General features: G+C 43.0%; 1 protein-coding gene and 1 pseudogene across 3 annotated transcripts in view; one reads left to right on the top strand and one right to left on the bottom strand.

The window, feature by feature from the left end:
- Positions 1 to 6,148, top strand: part of ICA1 (islet cell autoantigen 1, 69kDa) — a 211,433-nt gene extending 205,285 nt beyond the window's left edge. Inside the window, exon 13 of one of the 3 annotated variants that reach the window (XM_006880238.1) lies at positions 5,882 to 6,148. In XM_006880238.1, the coding sequence (XP_006880300.1) occupies positions 5,882 to 6,003 (122 nt within the window). In that variant the 3' untranslated portion in view covers positions 6,004 to 6,148. The remainder of the gene's footprint in view (positions 1 to 5,881) is intronic. The other 2 variants (XM_006880237.1, XM_006880239.1) reach the window with 2 other exon arrangements.
- On the bottom strand, positions 24 to 408 carry LOC102873282 (annotated as a pseudogene).
- Positions 6,149 to 17,102: the final 10,954 nt, after the last annotated feature.

Here is a 17,102-nt window from a genome sequence, read left to right as displayed (position 1 = left end):
AAAATATTCAAGAGAAATGAGTTTTAATCCTCATCTTCCTCCTCTTCTTCATCCTGGTTAATCTGGAAGTAACATAATTCATAACTTTCTTTACTGTTAGCAACTGCGCACAACCAATCACGTATTCTTCTTCAAATATTTTTTGGTGAGATATTTCAAATACCGTTTGGGAAAAGGCATGTCAGAGGTTACAGTTGTCTTGCTCTTGCTTCTTTCGATGGTTACAACCCCTCCTCCAAGATTACCAGTTTTTCCATTAACCTTGATTTTTTTTTTCTTGAAGAAACTGCTCAAAATTAGCAGCATCCATGATTCCATCTTCTACTGGACGGGTACAGTCAAGGGTAAACTTCAGACCTGCTTCTCTTTTTTACCCCCTTTCACCACAGGCTTTTTCACAGGTGCCATGGTGGCAGCGAAGTCAGAAAACTGTTGCCTTTATTTTTAAAATCTGCCATTGGAATTCTTTAAGTGATACATTGGTTATTTTTTACTACACTTACTTTTAAAGTATGTGATTTGGTATATAGGAATATTTTTAATTTAAAAAGTATTGCTTTGTTGTGGTCAAATTGTAAATAACAAAACATTTGCCAGTTCGATAGTCTTTATGTGTACAATTCAGTGACATATATAATATAAGCTGGCAACTTTTCATCGTGTTGCAAAATCATCACCAATATCCAGTTCCAAATTATTCTACTACCATTAACAAAAACTCAGTGTCTTTCTCAGTAATGATTTCCACCTGTTCCTTGCCAGTCCTGGTAGCTCCTAATAAATTTAGTCTCTATACGTTTACTTTAGATATTTTATATACGTGAGATCATAAAATAGTATTATCTTCGTGAGGTACTTTATTTAATAACCTTTGGTGACATGCTTAAGACATAAAAGGTGAGATATATTTTGACATATGAGATTATTTCTGCCTCCTTTTAGGAACATGTTCCATTCTGTACTCTGAAAAAATACAATGCTTTGAACCTACCTCTCTTATCCAGTATTTTGTGCCACCATTATTTTTTTTAACTATACCACTATTCATGTAAAAAGTTTTTCAACTCCCCAAACAGAAATGCTGCCTATAGTTCAGTTCTTCATTTCCTACTATTTCTCTTCCCTTCTCCCTTTCCTTCTCCTTCTCCCTCTCCCTCCCTCTTCTTCCTCTTCTGTTGGATAGGGATATCATGCTTGGAAAGGTAGAAGGTCAGTGATAGAAAAGAAAACCCTCACTGAGATGGACTGACCAGTGACTGCTGAAATGGGCTCCGGTGTGTTAGAGACGTTGAGGATGGCACAGGATAGGGCAGGGTTTGGATCTGTTGTTCAGAGGATCGCTATGTGTCATACTCCACTCAATGGTACTTAACAAGAAGAAAAAGAATTTATAGTTACAAGGCAGCTTTTTTATTTTGAATAAAGGTTCACAGATCTAACTACTATTTAACTACTATTGTAGCTAAAACAGAAGATTTGATGAAATTGGTGACTATAAAAATTCTAGAAGCAATGAAAACAGCAGTGTGCACTTGTAACACGCAGACAAAACCACGTGGTTCTAAGCATCCTTGCAAATTGAGTAATAACAACAGGACTGACTAGCGCATGTTGGAAAGTTCGAGACATCCACTAGCATAGGATTTTTGTGTTGTCTGTTAACATATGCACGTTACTCTACAAATATACACATAAACGCTTACAAAAATGTTCTATCATAAATAAGCATAGAAACATTTTTCTAAAGAATAAATTTCTGCTGAAACACTGTACACAGTTCTACAGACAGTCATTCTGGTATCACTCCCTCTGATGGTGCCCCCGTAAGGTCTTCTTTCCTGCATTCGGGTATTGATAGCGCTGCAGCAGTGGGTGGGCCTCCCGGAATGCTCATCTCAGATCTAATGCCCTGTGGTTTTGAATATTATTAGGCTGGTCAGAAGACAATGCCACTCCTCCTCCATGGCCAGCACCCCAGGCAAGCAGTCCAAATGGCAACAGCCCTGCTGTGAAAGGTAATGCTTCATTCACCTCAAATGTCAGGGGTCTACCTTTCCCACTTCTTTTCTGCATTTCTCTACTCCTACCTTCCATTTCAGCACCTCAGGCTCTAAGCAAGGGCTGCAGGTAGAGATGGGAGGGGCTGTTTTAGTTTGTCTTATGTTATTATGGTAAAAGTATTTATAACAGCATTGCCCAGTCAGCATCTTTTGCACAGATACAATCCAGTGTTGCTGATTGCATTAATGATATGAGGTAGGAAGGTTTACATTCTGCTAGAAATTGCATAAGGTTCCTTGGCAGTATAACAGCTAAGTGTGTGGGTGTTAACCAAAAGGTTAGCAGCTCAAATCCACCAAATCTCTCTGCAGATAAGGCTTGGAGATGTGTTCCAATAAAGATCAAAGCCTAGAAGACACTGTAGGGGTAGTTCTGCTCTGTCATGTGAGTTCTCTTTGAGTACAAAATACATCTGATGGTGGTTTATATATACAGAATTACATTCTGGCATTCTTGTCTGACTGAATGTTCTAATCCTTATCCCTCTTTATCGAACTGCATCTCTTGAGCATAAATTAAATATCTGTCTCATTGAAACTAGATTCTTTCTAGAATATCAAGTGAAAACAGCAGCATGGGAAAGACCACTTTGATTTTCTGCCTTTAACCAAGTAAGGCATTTAGTTCATGCTCCTCAGAAGATACCAGATTTCTTGGTTGTCAGAAGAGGTCCTTTCAAGCTTGTGAGATATGTTGTCTTCTGGGTGGGGCCCCAAAGAGAACATCTGCTCCATTGAAGCTCTAATCTGCCTCTGTAGCTCTATCTTTGTTCCTCTGGTCAGCACCCACTTTCCCTTGGCTGGCGGGAGGAAGTGTCTCTGTCATTATCATCAAAAAGCATACAGAAGATGCGCTTTTGAAGCTTGTGCAAATGAGTTGCACCTGGTGTTTGTTCCATCAACAGAGACCTGGGATTGGGAGGGTTACCCCAAAATATAGTCACCTGGCTCGTCCTGTTGGCAAGACCACTCATGTCTCTGGATCTTCCAAGACCTTTGCAGTTTCGAGGAGGAAGAGGAAGTGAGCATGTCACTTTTTTTTAACTGCAGCTGTTTTTAAGAGATATTGATCTCTTCTGTCAAGTGCAGAGATAGACTAATGCACCAAAATCAGCCTTGCCCCATACAGCTTCCTGATGTGGCCTCTACATGACAAAAGAAAGACTAAGCTGTATTTAGCTCTCCCAAGTCTCAGGTTATATAACACTAAATCTGGTGTTTTGAGAGCTAGGCTAACTGCACAGTGAATTCAATTAATGTTATACCTCACATAATACCAGCTGGTCTTATGCTTGGTGTTAGGTACCTTTGAGTCTGGATGGACTCATAGCTCACCCTCCAGAAGGTTTTTAGAGGCTGTAAATTGCACAGGAAAAGATTGCCCATATTTTTCCCTCAGAGCACTTGGTGGAATTGAACTGCATGCCTTTGGGTGGGCAGGCGAGCTCCTTACCCATTTTTATCTCTGTAAGTAAGATAACACTGATTATCTGATTGTAAAAGTAATACATCTATAAGAGCAGATTCTTTCCATTTATTTTTAAAGACAGAAGGAGAATGTTGTGTCCTTATGTGCCTTCGACCCTATGTACAACAGCCCTAAACTCTGCTCTATCCTGTGCCAGTCACACTGCCTCTGACACACCCATCCCGATTACCCCAGTCACTGAATCAATCCATCTCATAGAGGGTCTTCCCCTCCTGCGCTGTCCCTCCACTCTCCCAAGCATGATGTCCCTCTCCAAGGACCTGTCCCTCCTTGCAACATGTCCAAAGTATGTCAGATGAAGCCCCAGAATCCTTGCCTCCAAGGAGCAGCCTGTTTTAACCCTCCCCAGGATGAATGTTTGTTTTCTTGGCAGTCCATGGTATATTCAGTACTCTTCTCCAGCATCACAGCTCAAAGGCATCAATTCTCCTTCTCTCCTCCCTAGTCACTGTCCAACTCTTAATTGCAAAGACCATAGCCTGTATCAGATGCACCTTAGTCTCCAGAGTGACACCATTGCTCTTCAGTACCCTGAAGAGATCCCTAACAGCAGACTTTCCCATCACAATACTTTTTTTTATTTCCTGGCTGCTGGTGCCAAGAGTGTTGATCATGGAGCCAATCAAACTAAAGTTGTTAACAATCTCAATCTCTTCTCCATCCCTCCTGATGATGCTAATTGGTCCAGTGGTGAGAATCTTTGTCTTCTTGACATTAAGCCTCAATCCATACTGAAGGCTATAGTCCTTAACCCTCTGCAACAAATGCATCAGGTCCTCCTCAGTTTCAGCAAGCAGGGTTTTGTCATCTGCATAATGCAGATTGTTAATAGATCTTCCACCAATCCTGACGCCACACTTCTCCTCATAGAGCCCACCCTCTCGGATAATCTGTTCTAATTGGTACACTGCTTTAACATTTATGTGGCCTTTTAAAAACTGAAGGTTTATAAGGCCCTGTTTATATTAGCATAATCACACCAATACAACCACTCTTAGCAACTTGTATCACTAATGCTTTTTTAGACTCTTTCTGGACAGCTGGCAAACACCTTCCTAGCAGCTGTCCACTAGAAGATAACCTGTCAGAGAGCCATTTGCTTCACACTTCCAACACTCCCACCTGTTGGAGGAAAACATCATAATAAGGGGTCATGTTAGCCAGTGAACTTAGATTCTCATGTGGAATGGTTTATATACACACATTCAAAAATGCTTCCTACCTATTTAGCAATCACTTGCATCAGGTGCTCTTTTGAAGATGTAGATGTTCTCTTCATCTCAAAATGATTCGGTTCTGTAACCATGGTATCCAGGAAGTCAGGGCAGGTGGCTCAGGGTGAGAACAGCCAGAGGGAGGATTCCTCTGTGGGTTAGAGCCCATGGAAGGAGGCATGCCAAGGGCCCTGAGTTAGAGCCCATGGAAGGAGGCATGCCAAGGGCCTCTGTGGGTTAGAGCTCATGGGAGGAGGCATGCCAAGGGCCTCTATGGGTTAGAGTCCATGGGAGGAGGCATGCCAAGGACCTGTTGGTTAGAACCCATGGGAGGCATGCCAAGTGCCTCTATGGGTTAGAGTCTGTGGCAGGAGGTAGGTCAAGGGCCTCTGTGGGTTACAGTCTGTGGCAGGAGGCAGGCCAAAGGCCCTAGGTTAGAGCCCATGTGAAGAGACCTGCCAAGGACCTCAGTGCGTTAGAGCCTGTGGGAGGAGGCAGGCCAAGGGCCCTGAGTTAGAGCCCATAGAAGGAGGCATGAAAAGGGCTGCCTTCCTTTCATGAGAGAAAGTTACCTTGTTAGCAGTGACCTTGCTAGAAGAGAAGCCCAGGCCTGCCCTTGTTACTTTGGAAGGTGAAAAGAGAGACCACAGCATTTCTAATGACCTAGCAAATTTGAAAATATTACTAGACACCAGAAGGTACCTCATTCCTCAGCCATTCAGTAGGCTTTGTGAAATAACTGATATTTCCTGGTTGCAGTGAAGTGACAGAATCTGAGGTTTTGAGCAGCTCTGGGATGTGGCCATCAGGTGGGGCGGGTTGGAGGCTGAGAGCCACAGGAGAGCAGGAAATAAGAACTTGTCTAGGTTGGCTGGGTTAGTTAAGGGAACAGCCCGTTCTCCACTGAGCTGGGTAGATCATTCCCTGCATTAGAGATGTTTATCCATGTTTATCAGACCAGGAATGTATCAGATTCCCTACTGTTAGACAGAGACCAAGAAGGATGGGATTTTTCTGATAGAAATCTCCCTTTTCAAGACGGCCCCTGACCTGAGTGCATCCAACAAATCAGAACACTTGGAAGGTAGGTTTGCTGATGTTTCCTCTTCTCTCTGCAGAGCCTGCCAAGGCTGCCTCGGATCTGACTGCCTGGTTCAGCCTCTTTGCTGACCTTGACCCTTTATCAAATCCTGATGCTGTTGGAAAAACTGATAAAGAACACGAATTGCTCAATGCATGAGTCTGCAGCCTCCAGGAGCAGCGGACACCCGTGCCGATCTTCAGCAACACCACGGGGTTTAGCACAAGTATAAAGTGATCAGTATACTGTTTTAACATTTACGTGCCATTTTAATAAAATCAAAGGGTCAGAGGCCCTGTTTATATTGGTATTATTTACTCTTATTTGGTATAATGAGTTTTAGTGTATTCTTTCTGGAGATATAAATAATACAGAGTTACCCAGGAGTGGCTTCCAGTCAGGTCATTCTCTGGATGATGCCCCCTCAGTGGGCTACGGGGAGAGCCAAATTCAGATCATAAGCTCCTTTGTCACGGTTTACCTGAGTAATCATACAGCCTCAGGTGGTAGGAAGTTAGCACAGAAATGCAGTCCCTGCCCCTGCCTCCCACGGAGGGGCTTCTGGCTGTCCTCTCTTCCTGCCGCATCACATCCCAGTGAGCTTTGGCCGACCAAAGACACTGTCCCCACAGCCTGAGCCCGGGGGACCCCAGGTTCACTCGTGGAGGACGTGGGCTTCTCTCTGCTGCACGAGCCTCTCTGTGGAAAGCCGCCATAGTTGCGAAAACTAGTGTCTCCTGTGGCCCTCTCTGAGGCTGGAATTCAAAAGCATGCATTTCTGGAGCACCTGTGACATTAATTGGTTGGTTGTTTAGTTTGTTTCTTTTTTAATTAAACAAAAAGTATTTGACATGGTCAAGTTAATGAGTCTGTTGTGCTGAAGGAGGTACACTGGGGAGGGGCCCGGGGGGGGGACCAAAGGGAGTACTGAGCTTTGGGGCCACTGAGGTAACCCTCTGCATCTTCCTAACCCTGCTCCTTTCTCAGGCACTGCCTCAGACCACCCCTCCTCCATGGGCATCTCAGATAGAGGGGAGAGCGGGCATGGGGGTGGGAAGGAAAGATGGGGGGCTTTGGTTTGATCAAGCAGTGAGGATAGGTGAAGTGGTTTTGCATTTGGGTGTCTAAGTGTCTCAGACATTCCTCCAGGGCTGAGTTAGAGCCTAGAGCCGGCAGCTTTACCCTCCTTGCCATACCACCCCTGTGTCACTGAAGACATGCTGAATGGGGGTGTGATTGACAGTCTCTCAGAATAAAGTCTAAATGCTCCTGCAAGGTCCCTCCTGGACTCCTCAGGCCACAGACCCTGAAAGGGTCACCTGCAATCACTTCTGAGTCCTCCCTGGGATCGCTGAGCTGCGCCAGCTGCCTTCAGTGCTGCCCTCCAGGAAGGCCTGGACACAGCAGTTCCTGCTATCCTCTCTCCAAGGCACCTGGAGGGCTGGAGGCCAGGGCAGTTAGCTGCGTTCTCAAACTCTGCTTAAGAAAGAATTCTGCAAGTGAAAGGGGCTAGTGACTCCACATACATCACTGCCAGACACAACACTGGCTTTCTGGAAATCCTCCTTTGGTAGGGTCTCAGTTGTTTAGGTTTTAGGAACTGAGAAAATTATTTTCGTGGTGATTGAAGGAGTGAAGATATGGTTCTACCTTGATCCAGCCACGAATGCAGATGCCTAGGATTGATGGCTGTCTTCAAGTCTTGAGTTGCAGTACTCAAGAAAGAAACTGTAGGCACAATCTTGAATGATCCAAGAAGCATCAAAAGAAGATGGAAGGAACACCCAGAGTCACCATAGCAAAAAGAAACGGTTGACCCTGAAACATTTAAGGAAGTATCATATGATCTAGAGGTAATGGTAATGAAGGAAGTTTGAGCTGCACTGAAGGCATTGGCCAAAAATAAGGTCCTGAGAATCAGTGGGATACCCCAGTCAACCTTGGTCATACTCACCAGCCTATGCCAGAAAATTTAGGATACAACTAACTGCCTGGACAACTGACAGGAAGAGATCTGTAATTGTTCTAATCTCTATCAAATGCGGTCCAACAGAATGTAGAAATTATCAAACAATATAATTAAATGTCACATGTAAGCAAAATATTGCTGAAGATCACCCAAAACCTGCTAGAACAGTACATTGACAGAGAACTGCCAGAAGTTTAAGCTGGGTTTAGAAGAAGCCATGGCACTAGGGCTGTCATTGCTGATATCAGATGGATTCTGGCTGAAAGCAGAGGGTACCAGAAGAATGTCTATTTTTGTTTTATTGACTAAGCAAAAGCATTTGGCTATGTGGATCATGAATGATGGGAAAAATGGGAACCCCAGAACACTTCTTTTTATTCATATGAAACCTGGGGGTCAAGAAGGTGTTGTCCAAACAGAGCAAGAGAACACTGCAAGGTTTAACATTAAGAAAGGTGTATATCATGGCTGTATCCATTTTCCCATACCTATTCAATCTGTCTTCTGAGCAAATTATTCAAGAAGTTACACTCTATGAAGAAAAATGTGGCATCAGGCTCAGAGGAGGACTCATCAGCAGTCTGCATTATGTAGATGACACAACCTTGCATGCTGAAAGTGAGAATATGAAATGTTTGCTAGATCAAAGGCTGCAACCATCAATATGGATTACGTTTCAACATTAAGAAAACAAAAACCCACATCGTGATAGATGGAGAAAAGACTGAAACTGTCAACAATTTCATCTTACTTGGATCCATAATCAACACCATTGCTACCAGCAGTCAGGAGATCAGGAGATGTATTGCATTGAGAAAGTCTGCAGTCAGGGACCTCTCCAGATTACTGAGGAGCAATTATGTCAATTTGAAGGAAAGGGGCTGCCTTATTTAGACCCTGGTCTTTCCAATCACTTGCTATGCACTTGAGAGCTGGACATGGTCAAGGGTGACAGATGCAGAATTGATGTCTTTGAGTTGTGGTGTTGAAGAAGAGTATTGAAGATCCCATGGACTGCCAAGAGAACAAACATATGTCTTGGAGGAAATGCATCCAGAATGCTCCTTGGAGGGAAGAATAAATAAACTTCATCTCACATACTTTGGGTATGTTTCTAGGAAAGGTTGATCCTTGGAAAGGAGCATCATGCTTGAAAAGGGAATGGATCCCAGTGAGATGGATTGACACAATGACTGAAGCAGTGGGCTCAAGGGTGTCAGAGATGATGAAGTTGACACAAGATACAACACAACTTTGCATCTCTCGGGCTGTGCACTTGTTAGGAGTGTATCCTCATCCTTATTCTCATCTGCCATCGACATCCTAGTTAAAGCCAGCGCTCAGGAGCCTCACCAGATGCCACCTGTCCAAAGAACTTTTCTAAATGCAACTCAGTTTTCTTTGAGCAAATAACCATCTCTCCTGAGAAGTCATTTTTTTCCCTACCCCTTGTCCAGCAACTCTGACACAGATACGTGGCAGCCAGCCCTGCCCTGCACAGTAAAACCTATGAGTTCTGCCTTTGCCTTGGCCACTAGGAAAAAAAGCCCCTGTGACCCAATTATTGAGCACTTGGCTGCTAACTGAAGGTTGAGGGTCTGAACACACCACTTGGCAGTCTGCTCCTGTCTAGATCACAGCCTAGAAAACACTTTAAGATTGTTCTACTCTGTCCCACAGTCCCTAAGAGTTGAAAATTAACATCATAACACAGAACAACTATCACTAGGTGTTGTAACCCACAAACCTGGGTCCCTGTTGGTCAGATTATGTTGTAACCCACAAAACAGAATTCCCATGCCTAGAAAAGTCCTTTGAGATAGTTCTTCCACTCAGTCACAGAGTCACTCAGTGTAAAAACTCAGCTAACCGCATCCAACAAGCACTCACAGGTGGTGTAACCCACAAAACAGGGTCCCCATTTCCTAAACACTTCTCTGTAATCCCATTAATTAGCACCCCAAAGTCACTTTGTAAACACTGGATTAATGATTGCCAAATTGAGCTGCGCACATGGAAAGCAGATTAAAAAGTCAGAGTTGCATCCTGGGTCACGTTTGTTTGCAGCCCTGAAAACACAGTCACAGAACTGCAGGAAAGAAGGTGATGGGAGGGGCTGCCGGGTCCAGGCTGGGGCCCAGAGAGCCCAGAGCTGGGGGTGGACGGACTTTTCCATCTTGGATGGTTCACGTTCAATACCAACAGGCCCTATTTTATAACTGATCTGTGGAAGAGAATTTTGGTCTCTGGATGGGCTTTGCTGCAAGGAAGCAGAAAGATTTGCACAAGGAGGTGTTTTTCTCCCTGAATTTTCTTTACATATGAAAAAGAGATTCAATTCCCTTTTCCATCTGCAATCCACTTGTCCAGCCTTTTGATCCCTTTTGATAGGCATGTTTTGATCCAGGCTCACACAAAGTTCCCTCCCTCACCTCTCCAGTTCAAGGAGAAGCAGCTGCTGCCTGATTCTCAGAAGTGGTCTATGTGCTGGTCGCAGCCTGGCCTGGGTGCCTCTGCCAGTTCTGGGATGAAGCAAAGGTCCCCCTCCTCATAACCAGTCTTGTGTCTCTCTCACTTTCATCTTGGGAGTGAGACCAGGCAGAAAATCAGAAAGCACCTGCCTCTGAAAACTGCCCTGCCATTTTTGGTGGCTTCCCAATCTCCCTCCCCTTCTCTGCCTCCCAATCTCCCTCCTTTTCTCTCTCTCCCTCAGAAGATATTCATGCGAGAGAGTGAGCCAGAAAGGATGCTGTTTCCTCCTTTTTCGTTCCTTGCCCCAGCTGGCACAGGCTTCAGCGCACTTTCTAGATTCATCCCCTTTAAAATGTAATTTTAGAAATGTCAAGTTGATTTTTTAGTTCTGTGAGAGTGAGAAAAGCATTCATCAGCATCGGGATTAGAAGCACACCAACTGAGGAGGAACTAGCACTTTTTTTGTGTTGGAGACTTTTGCCCAGGAAAACAGGATTTGCTCAGAGCTGGTAATATGGGAGCCCTGAATTGCCACTGGGCATGGAGGAAGGACACACCCATCAGGCCTTGCGCTTGAAGCTAGGGCTGGGGCAGGGCTGACGGGAGGTGCCCGAGAGGATGGTCAGCCATCTGGGTGGAAGGAGGACCTGCCAGGCATCTCCTGTTCACTACTCATGTTCAACTCTTAAGAGCCAACTGTCTGAACTGCTGGCTTCCCTCAATGAGGCCATTATGGAGACACACTTTCCCGTGACTGAGTAAATACCAGCCTCACATCTGCCCTCGTGCTCAGCTAGTATCCTCCAGAGAAGCCATGGCAGTTGTTGCATTGATTTGACTGAAACCATTTCCCAGGCCTGTTAAGTGGCATCACTCCCAGTGCAGTGGTGTGGGTCTCTTCCACATTCACTGAAAAATAGACTTCATCTTAGTACCTACTCCAGATGATTGACAGTGACTGCCAGGAAGTCCACCTTGACAAAGAGTCTGATGAATGATGGAGACTTGACAGAGACATGGTGACACCAATGTTGTATGTTTACCAGCATTGCATTAGACTTTGTCTTTGGTTTGGTTTGTTTTTCCTATCAAAAGTGGCTATTCTTCGGGAACTCAGAAAGAGGAGAATATATGTGTAAGAAAAGCAGATAGTGCAAAGAGCATGTGTGTGAAATGAAGACATCAGACCTTATAGAACCTTCTGAGGGATAAGGAGCATCAAAATCAAAACTGATTCCTGTGAGGTTGCAGTGTACACCCCTCCAATTCCCAACTTTCCCACCACTTCTGATGCCAGATGTCAGTCTCAAAGAATGCTATAGCCACACACAACTACTCAGAGACCATACTTAGGGCTAAATGCTTTATTAAGGAAGCAACAGAGTACAACTCAGGAAGCACTGCAGTTGAAGTCTGGAAGCTTCCTCCAAAATAAAGAGCATATCCTTCCTTTCTTCAGGGCATGATGGTTTTCTAAGCTTCTCATTACTTTCAAAATAGGCCTCTTGACCTCCTTGGACAGACCTTGGTGGCTTCAGTCTCTCTGCTGTTAGCCTCTACATGTGAATGATCCCAGCTCATAGCCAGTCTAGCAATCATGGTTCTCTCTGCTGACTGAAAGCCTGCTAGCAGGTTTATGCTGTCATCACCAACACTATCACAGGGTTCTTGGGCCTGTTTCCACTGACTCGGCTGCAAGACCCCTTCTAGAAGACTTTCCTCTGTCTTCAGTGTTAAAGCCACTGACCTTTGTTACTTGCCTCAGCTCTTCTCCTCTCTTCTTTCTCCCTCCTTTATCTGTCTGCCAACCGCTGTGGGATTGACTGTATTAATAAGCAAATTCCTGATCAGTTTCAAAGAATAGTCCTCCCTCCAGAACCACTAACTAACCAATCACCTCTCTGCATGTCACAGGCATGTCATTTGCATAGTAGGGTATGGTCATGTCATTTGCATACATTATTGACAAATTTCGGCAAGATGCATGAAATAGACCAAGAAGGGAACAGGCCGCAATGTTAGGACCAGATAAAAGTATCAAGCCATCAAATTGTTTATAGCTCACTGAGGAAATGTCAACCTACCTGAACCAAAGTAACAAAACTCTGGGGTTGAAATCCTCAGGGATTAGGAGAAAATTCTTTCAAGTTTCAAGAAAAAAACAAACAAAAAAAAAACAAACCAACAAGACAAAAGCCCTCACAAGGGACTCATTTTACCATGATTTCGTTACTGAAACCCAATTCAAACTGGTTTAAATAACACCAAACTCCTCTCCCTCCACACACTCAAAGAAAATGAAACAATAGGTAGGGAGTTTACTTACTTGGGTGACTGCAAGGTCCATAGGTGGGCTTCAGTTATGGGTGGATCTAGGGGCTCAGATCCCAACCTCAACAATTGTCCTTTTGCAGCTTTTAACTCTTAGTCCTATGTTGTTTCATCCCAGCAGGCTCCTCTCATGCAGAGGTGAAACAGCCACTAACATTTCCAGTCAAAGCTAATGGAGCCCTGAGCTGGGTCTATGTCTATTCTCCAGTCTATGCACTGGTATCGAGGCAGGGAAAGGCATGCTTTTCACCCAGTTTTTCATGTGCTTGTTCCTGGAGGCTGATTCATTTAGAATGAATTTAAGGCAGCAAAATGCAGTATGTGCTTGTTCCTGGAGGCTGATTCATTTAGAATGAATTTAAGGCAGCAAAATGCAGTTGAGGCCCACTCTAGACAGAATGACTCTGAGATGATACTTGTATTTCCAGAGGGATCTGAAATGAGTAAAGAACTAGGATGTTTCCCAGAAACCACACTCTAAAAGGACTAATAATCTTTTTGACCAATCCCAGTCACTGAGGCTGGAAGGTTTGGAGATGTCCTTTGCACACATCCAACTCACAGTTCTCTTAATAGCTGACATCAAAGAATTACAAAAAGAACCACACAGCTCTTTGCAACCAACCTGCTCATATCCAGAACTGAGATCCGAAGGGACAAAGGGGTTGGGAGGGGTTGGCTCAAAGAGACAGAGCTAGAGCCCAGGTTGTCTGATCCCTAACTTGGGCGCTTTTTACTTCTAGATATGTGCAAGGAATATGAGCTGTATAAAAAGAATTTAAAGACGCACAAATTTTCTTTAAGTATCAACATCTCTTTTCTGTTCTCCTGTCATGGATTGAATTGTGTCCCTCCTATCTATCATCTATCTATCTATCTATCTATCTATCTATCTATCTATCATCATCTATCTATTATCTATCTATCTATCTGCATGTATACACACATGCCATCTTAGCTGGGCTATGATTCTAGGTGGTTTGGCATTTATATGATAATGTCATTTGACAGCTAAGTAATGATATAATTATACCCCATTGTGAGATCTGATGTGCCAAACAGTTGTAAAGAGATTGGGGTGACATGCAATGTCTTTACTGAGGTCAGAGCCATGCTCCAAAAGAATCCTATTTCCCCTGAAGGATGGCCTGCATACCTTACAAGAGATAAAAGGAGAGAAGCTAAAAAAAAATATTTAGAAAGGAGAGAAAAGTGAGTAAAGAAGGAGAGACACAAGTACTGCCAAGAAGAAAGAGCCAGACCTAGAACCCGGTCGTTAGAGCCAGGGTCCCTGCACTGAGAACCTCCTATATGCAATATAAGGCTGATGCCAAGACACATGGAGATCTGTGCTGGGGCCACACATGTTAAAAGGAGTCATTGACCTTCCCCTAAAACCAACAGAACAACAGAAGTTTCCCCTCTATTTGGCACCATGAATTCATACTTCTGGCCTCATAAACTTGAAAGGAATAGATCTCTATTTGTTGAAGGCATCCACCTGTGTGTGCTAATCTTAATTATCTAAGACATCTCTCAAATGTTATCTTTTTATTTTTTAGCACCAATTATGAAATACACTTTTGGAGAATTGAATTTATGAATGTGGCATAGGAAATTTTTAGTTTGAGTCCTGAAGCCAGACAAATACGGAGTCACCAGCTTACAATCATATAACCCCTCTGTATTTCAGTTTCTCATCTATGAAATAGGATGGTAACATCCTGTTCCTCATGGAGTTATTTCAAAAATTAGGGGAGTGATGTCCACAAATACTTAAATATTGCAATTATGTATATTTAGGTAAGTAATGGCCCGTTGAATGTGACAAGTAATAGTCACAGACATTCATTTTCTTAGGAAAAGACTATTGGCTAAAGTTATATACAGAAGCCACTTTCTATTTTGAGAAACTACACTTTTCCCTCTTCTCTCTTCACTCAGTTTATTCATAGATATCATGGTAATGGGGATAGGACTAGAAAGTCTAATAAATAAATTGCTACGAATTCCATCAAGTTCTGTGTTGAAACCAGGAGAAAGGAAGTGGGATCTCTGCCAGAAAAAAGGGGGCAATTCCCAAAACAGGTTCAAGCAATGTGTCAATCTTTAAAATCTTTTCAAGATGAAGCACTAACCAAAACAATGATTAAAAGATGCCCAAGCAGCGCAACTGTAGAACTCTCAGGCTTTGTCAATGGGAATGTAAACTAAACAACTTCAAAAAGGAGTTTGGCAGTTTCATAGAAAGTGAAATCCACACTTGTCATGCAACAATCCTATTCCTAGGAATTTTCCTCGAGAAATATAAATTTATGTTCACCTAAAAGTGTGTATGCAAATGTGTGTAGTAGCTCAATTCATAATCTCCAAAAGCTAGAAATAGACCAACTGTTCACATGGTACTTGACTAAACACACTTTAGTACATACGCACCACAGAGTACTATTTAGTAATAAAATGAACAGATTCTTAATATACACAATAGCATACATCATGCTGATACTATGTACCTTGAAAATAGTGTTATGAGACCAACACTTTACTTATGTGGTGTTTTTCAATACTTGTAGCTGCTGTCTACAAACAAAGAAAACATCAAAGCCCAAATGAGGGGTATTTTACAAAATACCTGACCAGTACCAGTGTTGAGGTCATAAAAGATAAAGACCAAGGGAAACTGCCACAGATGGGAGGAGACTGAGGTAATGTGATAACTAAATGCAATGTGGGATCCTGGATGACAGTGATGGAAGAGTAGGTGAAACCCAAATAAAGTCCTACTTTAGTTAGTAGTGTTGAAATGAGGCTTAGAAAGTTGCAGTAACACTGTGTTTCTCTAGTAGTTCAAACCTACCAGTGGCTCTGTGGGAGGAAGATGAGCAACTTTCTCATGTGCTTTACATCCTCAGAAACCCAATGGTGGGTCAGCTATAAGTCAGTTCTAATTACATGGCAATGAGGGAAAGAGAGGGAGAGAGGGAGATCTCCCAAGATGATAACAGGGAAAATTGGGTACTGTGTATTAACCTTTCAATTTTTCTGTGAATTTAAAATCATCCCAAAATAACCCTAAAGAAACCATAACGCCACCCAAGCAGATATTATTGCGGCTTTTCTCGCAATAGCAAAGAGTTGGAAACAACCAAGTGCCCATCAACAAACAAATGGGTAGAGAAGCTCTGGTATATCCACACAATGGAATACTATGCAGAATTGAAAAACAAGGAACTCATGAAATATTATGCAAAATGGTTCACTCTGCAGGACATCATGCTGAGTGAAATATCTTAGTCACAAAAGGGCAAATATTGCATAGGGCCACTGTTGTAAAATGGGACTGACATTGGAGTTGAGGGAAGACAGAGAAGGAGGGGAGGAATGATGTATACTGTGTTGAAACAGATGAGGGAGAGAACTGTTTAAAAGGGATATATGATTAGGTAATAGTGTCATGACAGGAGTTCAGAATGAAGGCTGCATAGTAGAGTGGACTTGGGGGTGGATTGCATAATAATGAAAGAGTTTTACTTTTTTTTTTCAATTTTTTATATGTGTAGCGTCAAATCAGATCTGACTGGTACAGAAGGCGATTGTTCCTCCTTCTTCAGCAGAGCATCTGGTGGATTTGAAGCGGGTACCTCTGGGATTGCAGTGCAGCTTCTTGTCACTAGGCCACCAGAGTTTTTTTATTTTTTAAGAGGTGTGAATGGGGAGGGGGGCGGAAAGGGAGTGGGCAGGGAGAAAAGTGCAACAATGAATTACTGGAAACCCTAAGTCTCTGTAAACTTTCATTAAAAATAATAAACAAAATTATCCCAAAATAAAATGTTGGGCTTCTTTAAAGGCTGCATATGCATGGGAAAGTTTGAAAATGAGTCAGGAAAATTGAAGAAGAATCCATGCATTTGAATTATGGTGTTGGCAAAGACGACTAAACAGCCAGGAGAATGGACATATTTGTCTTGAAGAATTGCAGCCAGGATGATCCCTAGAAGCCAGGATGGCAAGACTTCATCTCACATACTTGGAGATGTCCTCAGGAGGTGCCAAGGTAGTGGAAGAGAACATGATCCTTGATAGAGGTAAGGGGGGAAAGAGAAGAAGATACTTAATGAGGTGGATTGACACAGTGACTGGACTCATGAGCCCAAACATGGGGAGAATTGTCAGGGTGTCACAGAAACACACAATATTGCATTCTCTTGTATGTAGAGTCTCTACCATTTGGAACAAACTTACTGACACTTAACAACAACATATAGTATGGTTCCACTTCATAAGATGTAAAACTATAAGGAAAAAGATCAGTGGCTGTTATGAGCTGACGATGAGGTCGAGATTATTTACATGGGGTACAGAAGATTTGGGAACATGATGGAACTGATATTTAGATTGATTGTGTTCATGGTTGCATGTCAGTAAACAACTGTCAGAATTCACAGAGGTGGACTTTAGAAAAGGTAGATTTTTCTATATGCAAATT

The sequence above is a fragment of the Elephantulus edwardii genome, unplaced genomic scaffold (genome assembly GCF_000299155.1).
Source record: "Elephantulus edwardii isolate Elephantulus edwardi_28Jun2011 unplaced genomic scaffold, EleEdw1.0 scaffold00007, whole genome shotgun sequence".
Classification (NCBI taxonomy): Eukaryota; Metazoa; Chordata; class Mammalia; order Macroscelidea; family Macroscelididae; genus Elephantulus; species Elephantulus edwardii.
This window is presented reverse-complemented; position numbering and strand designations above follow the sequence as displayed.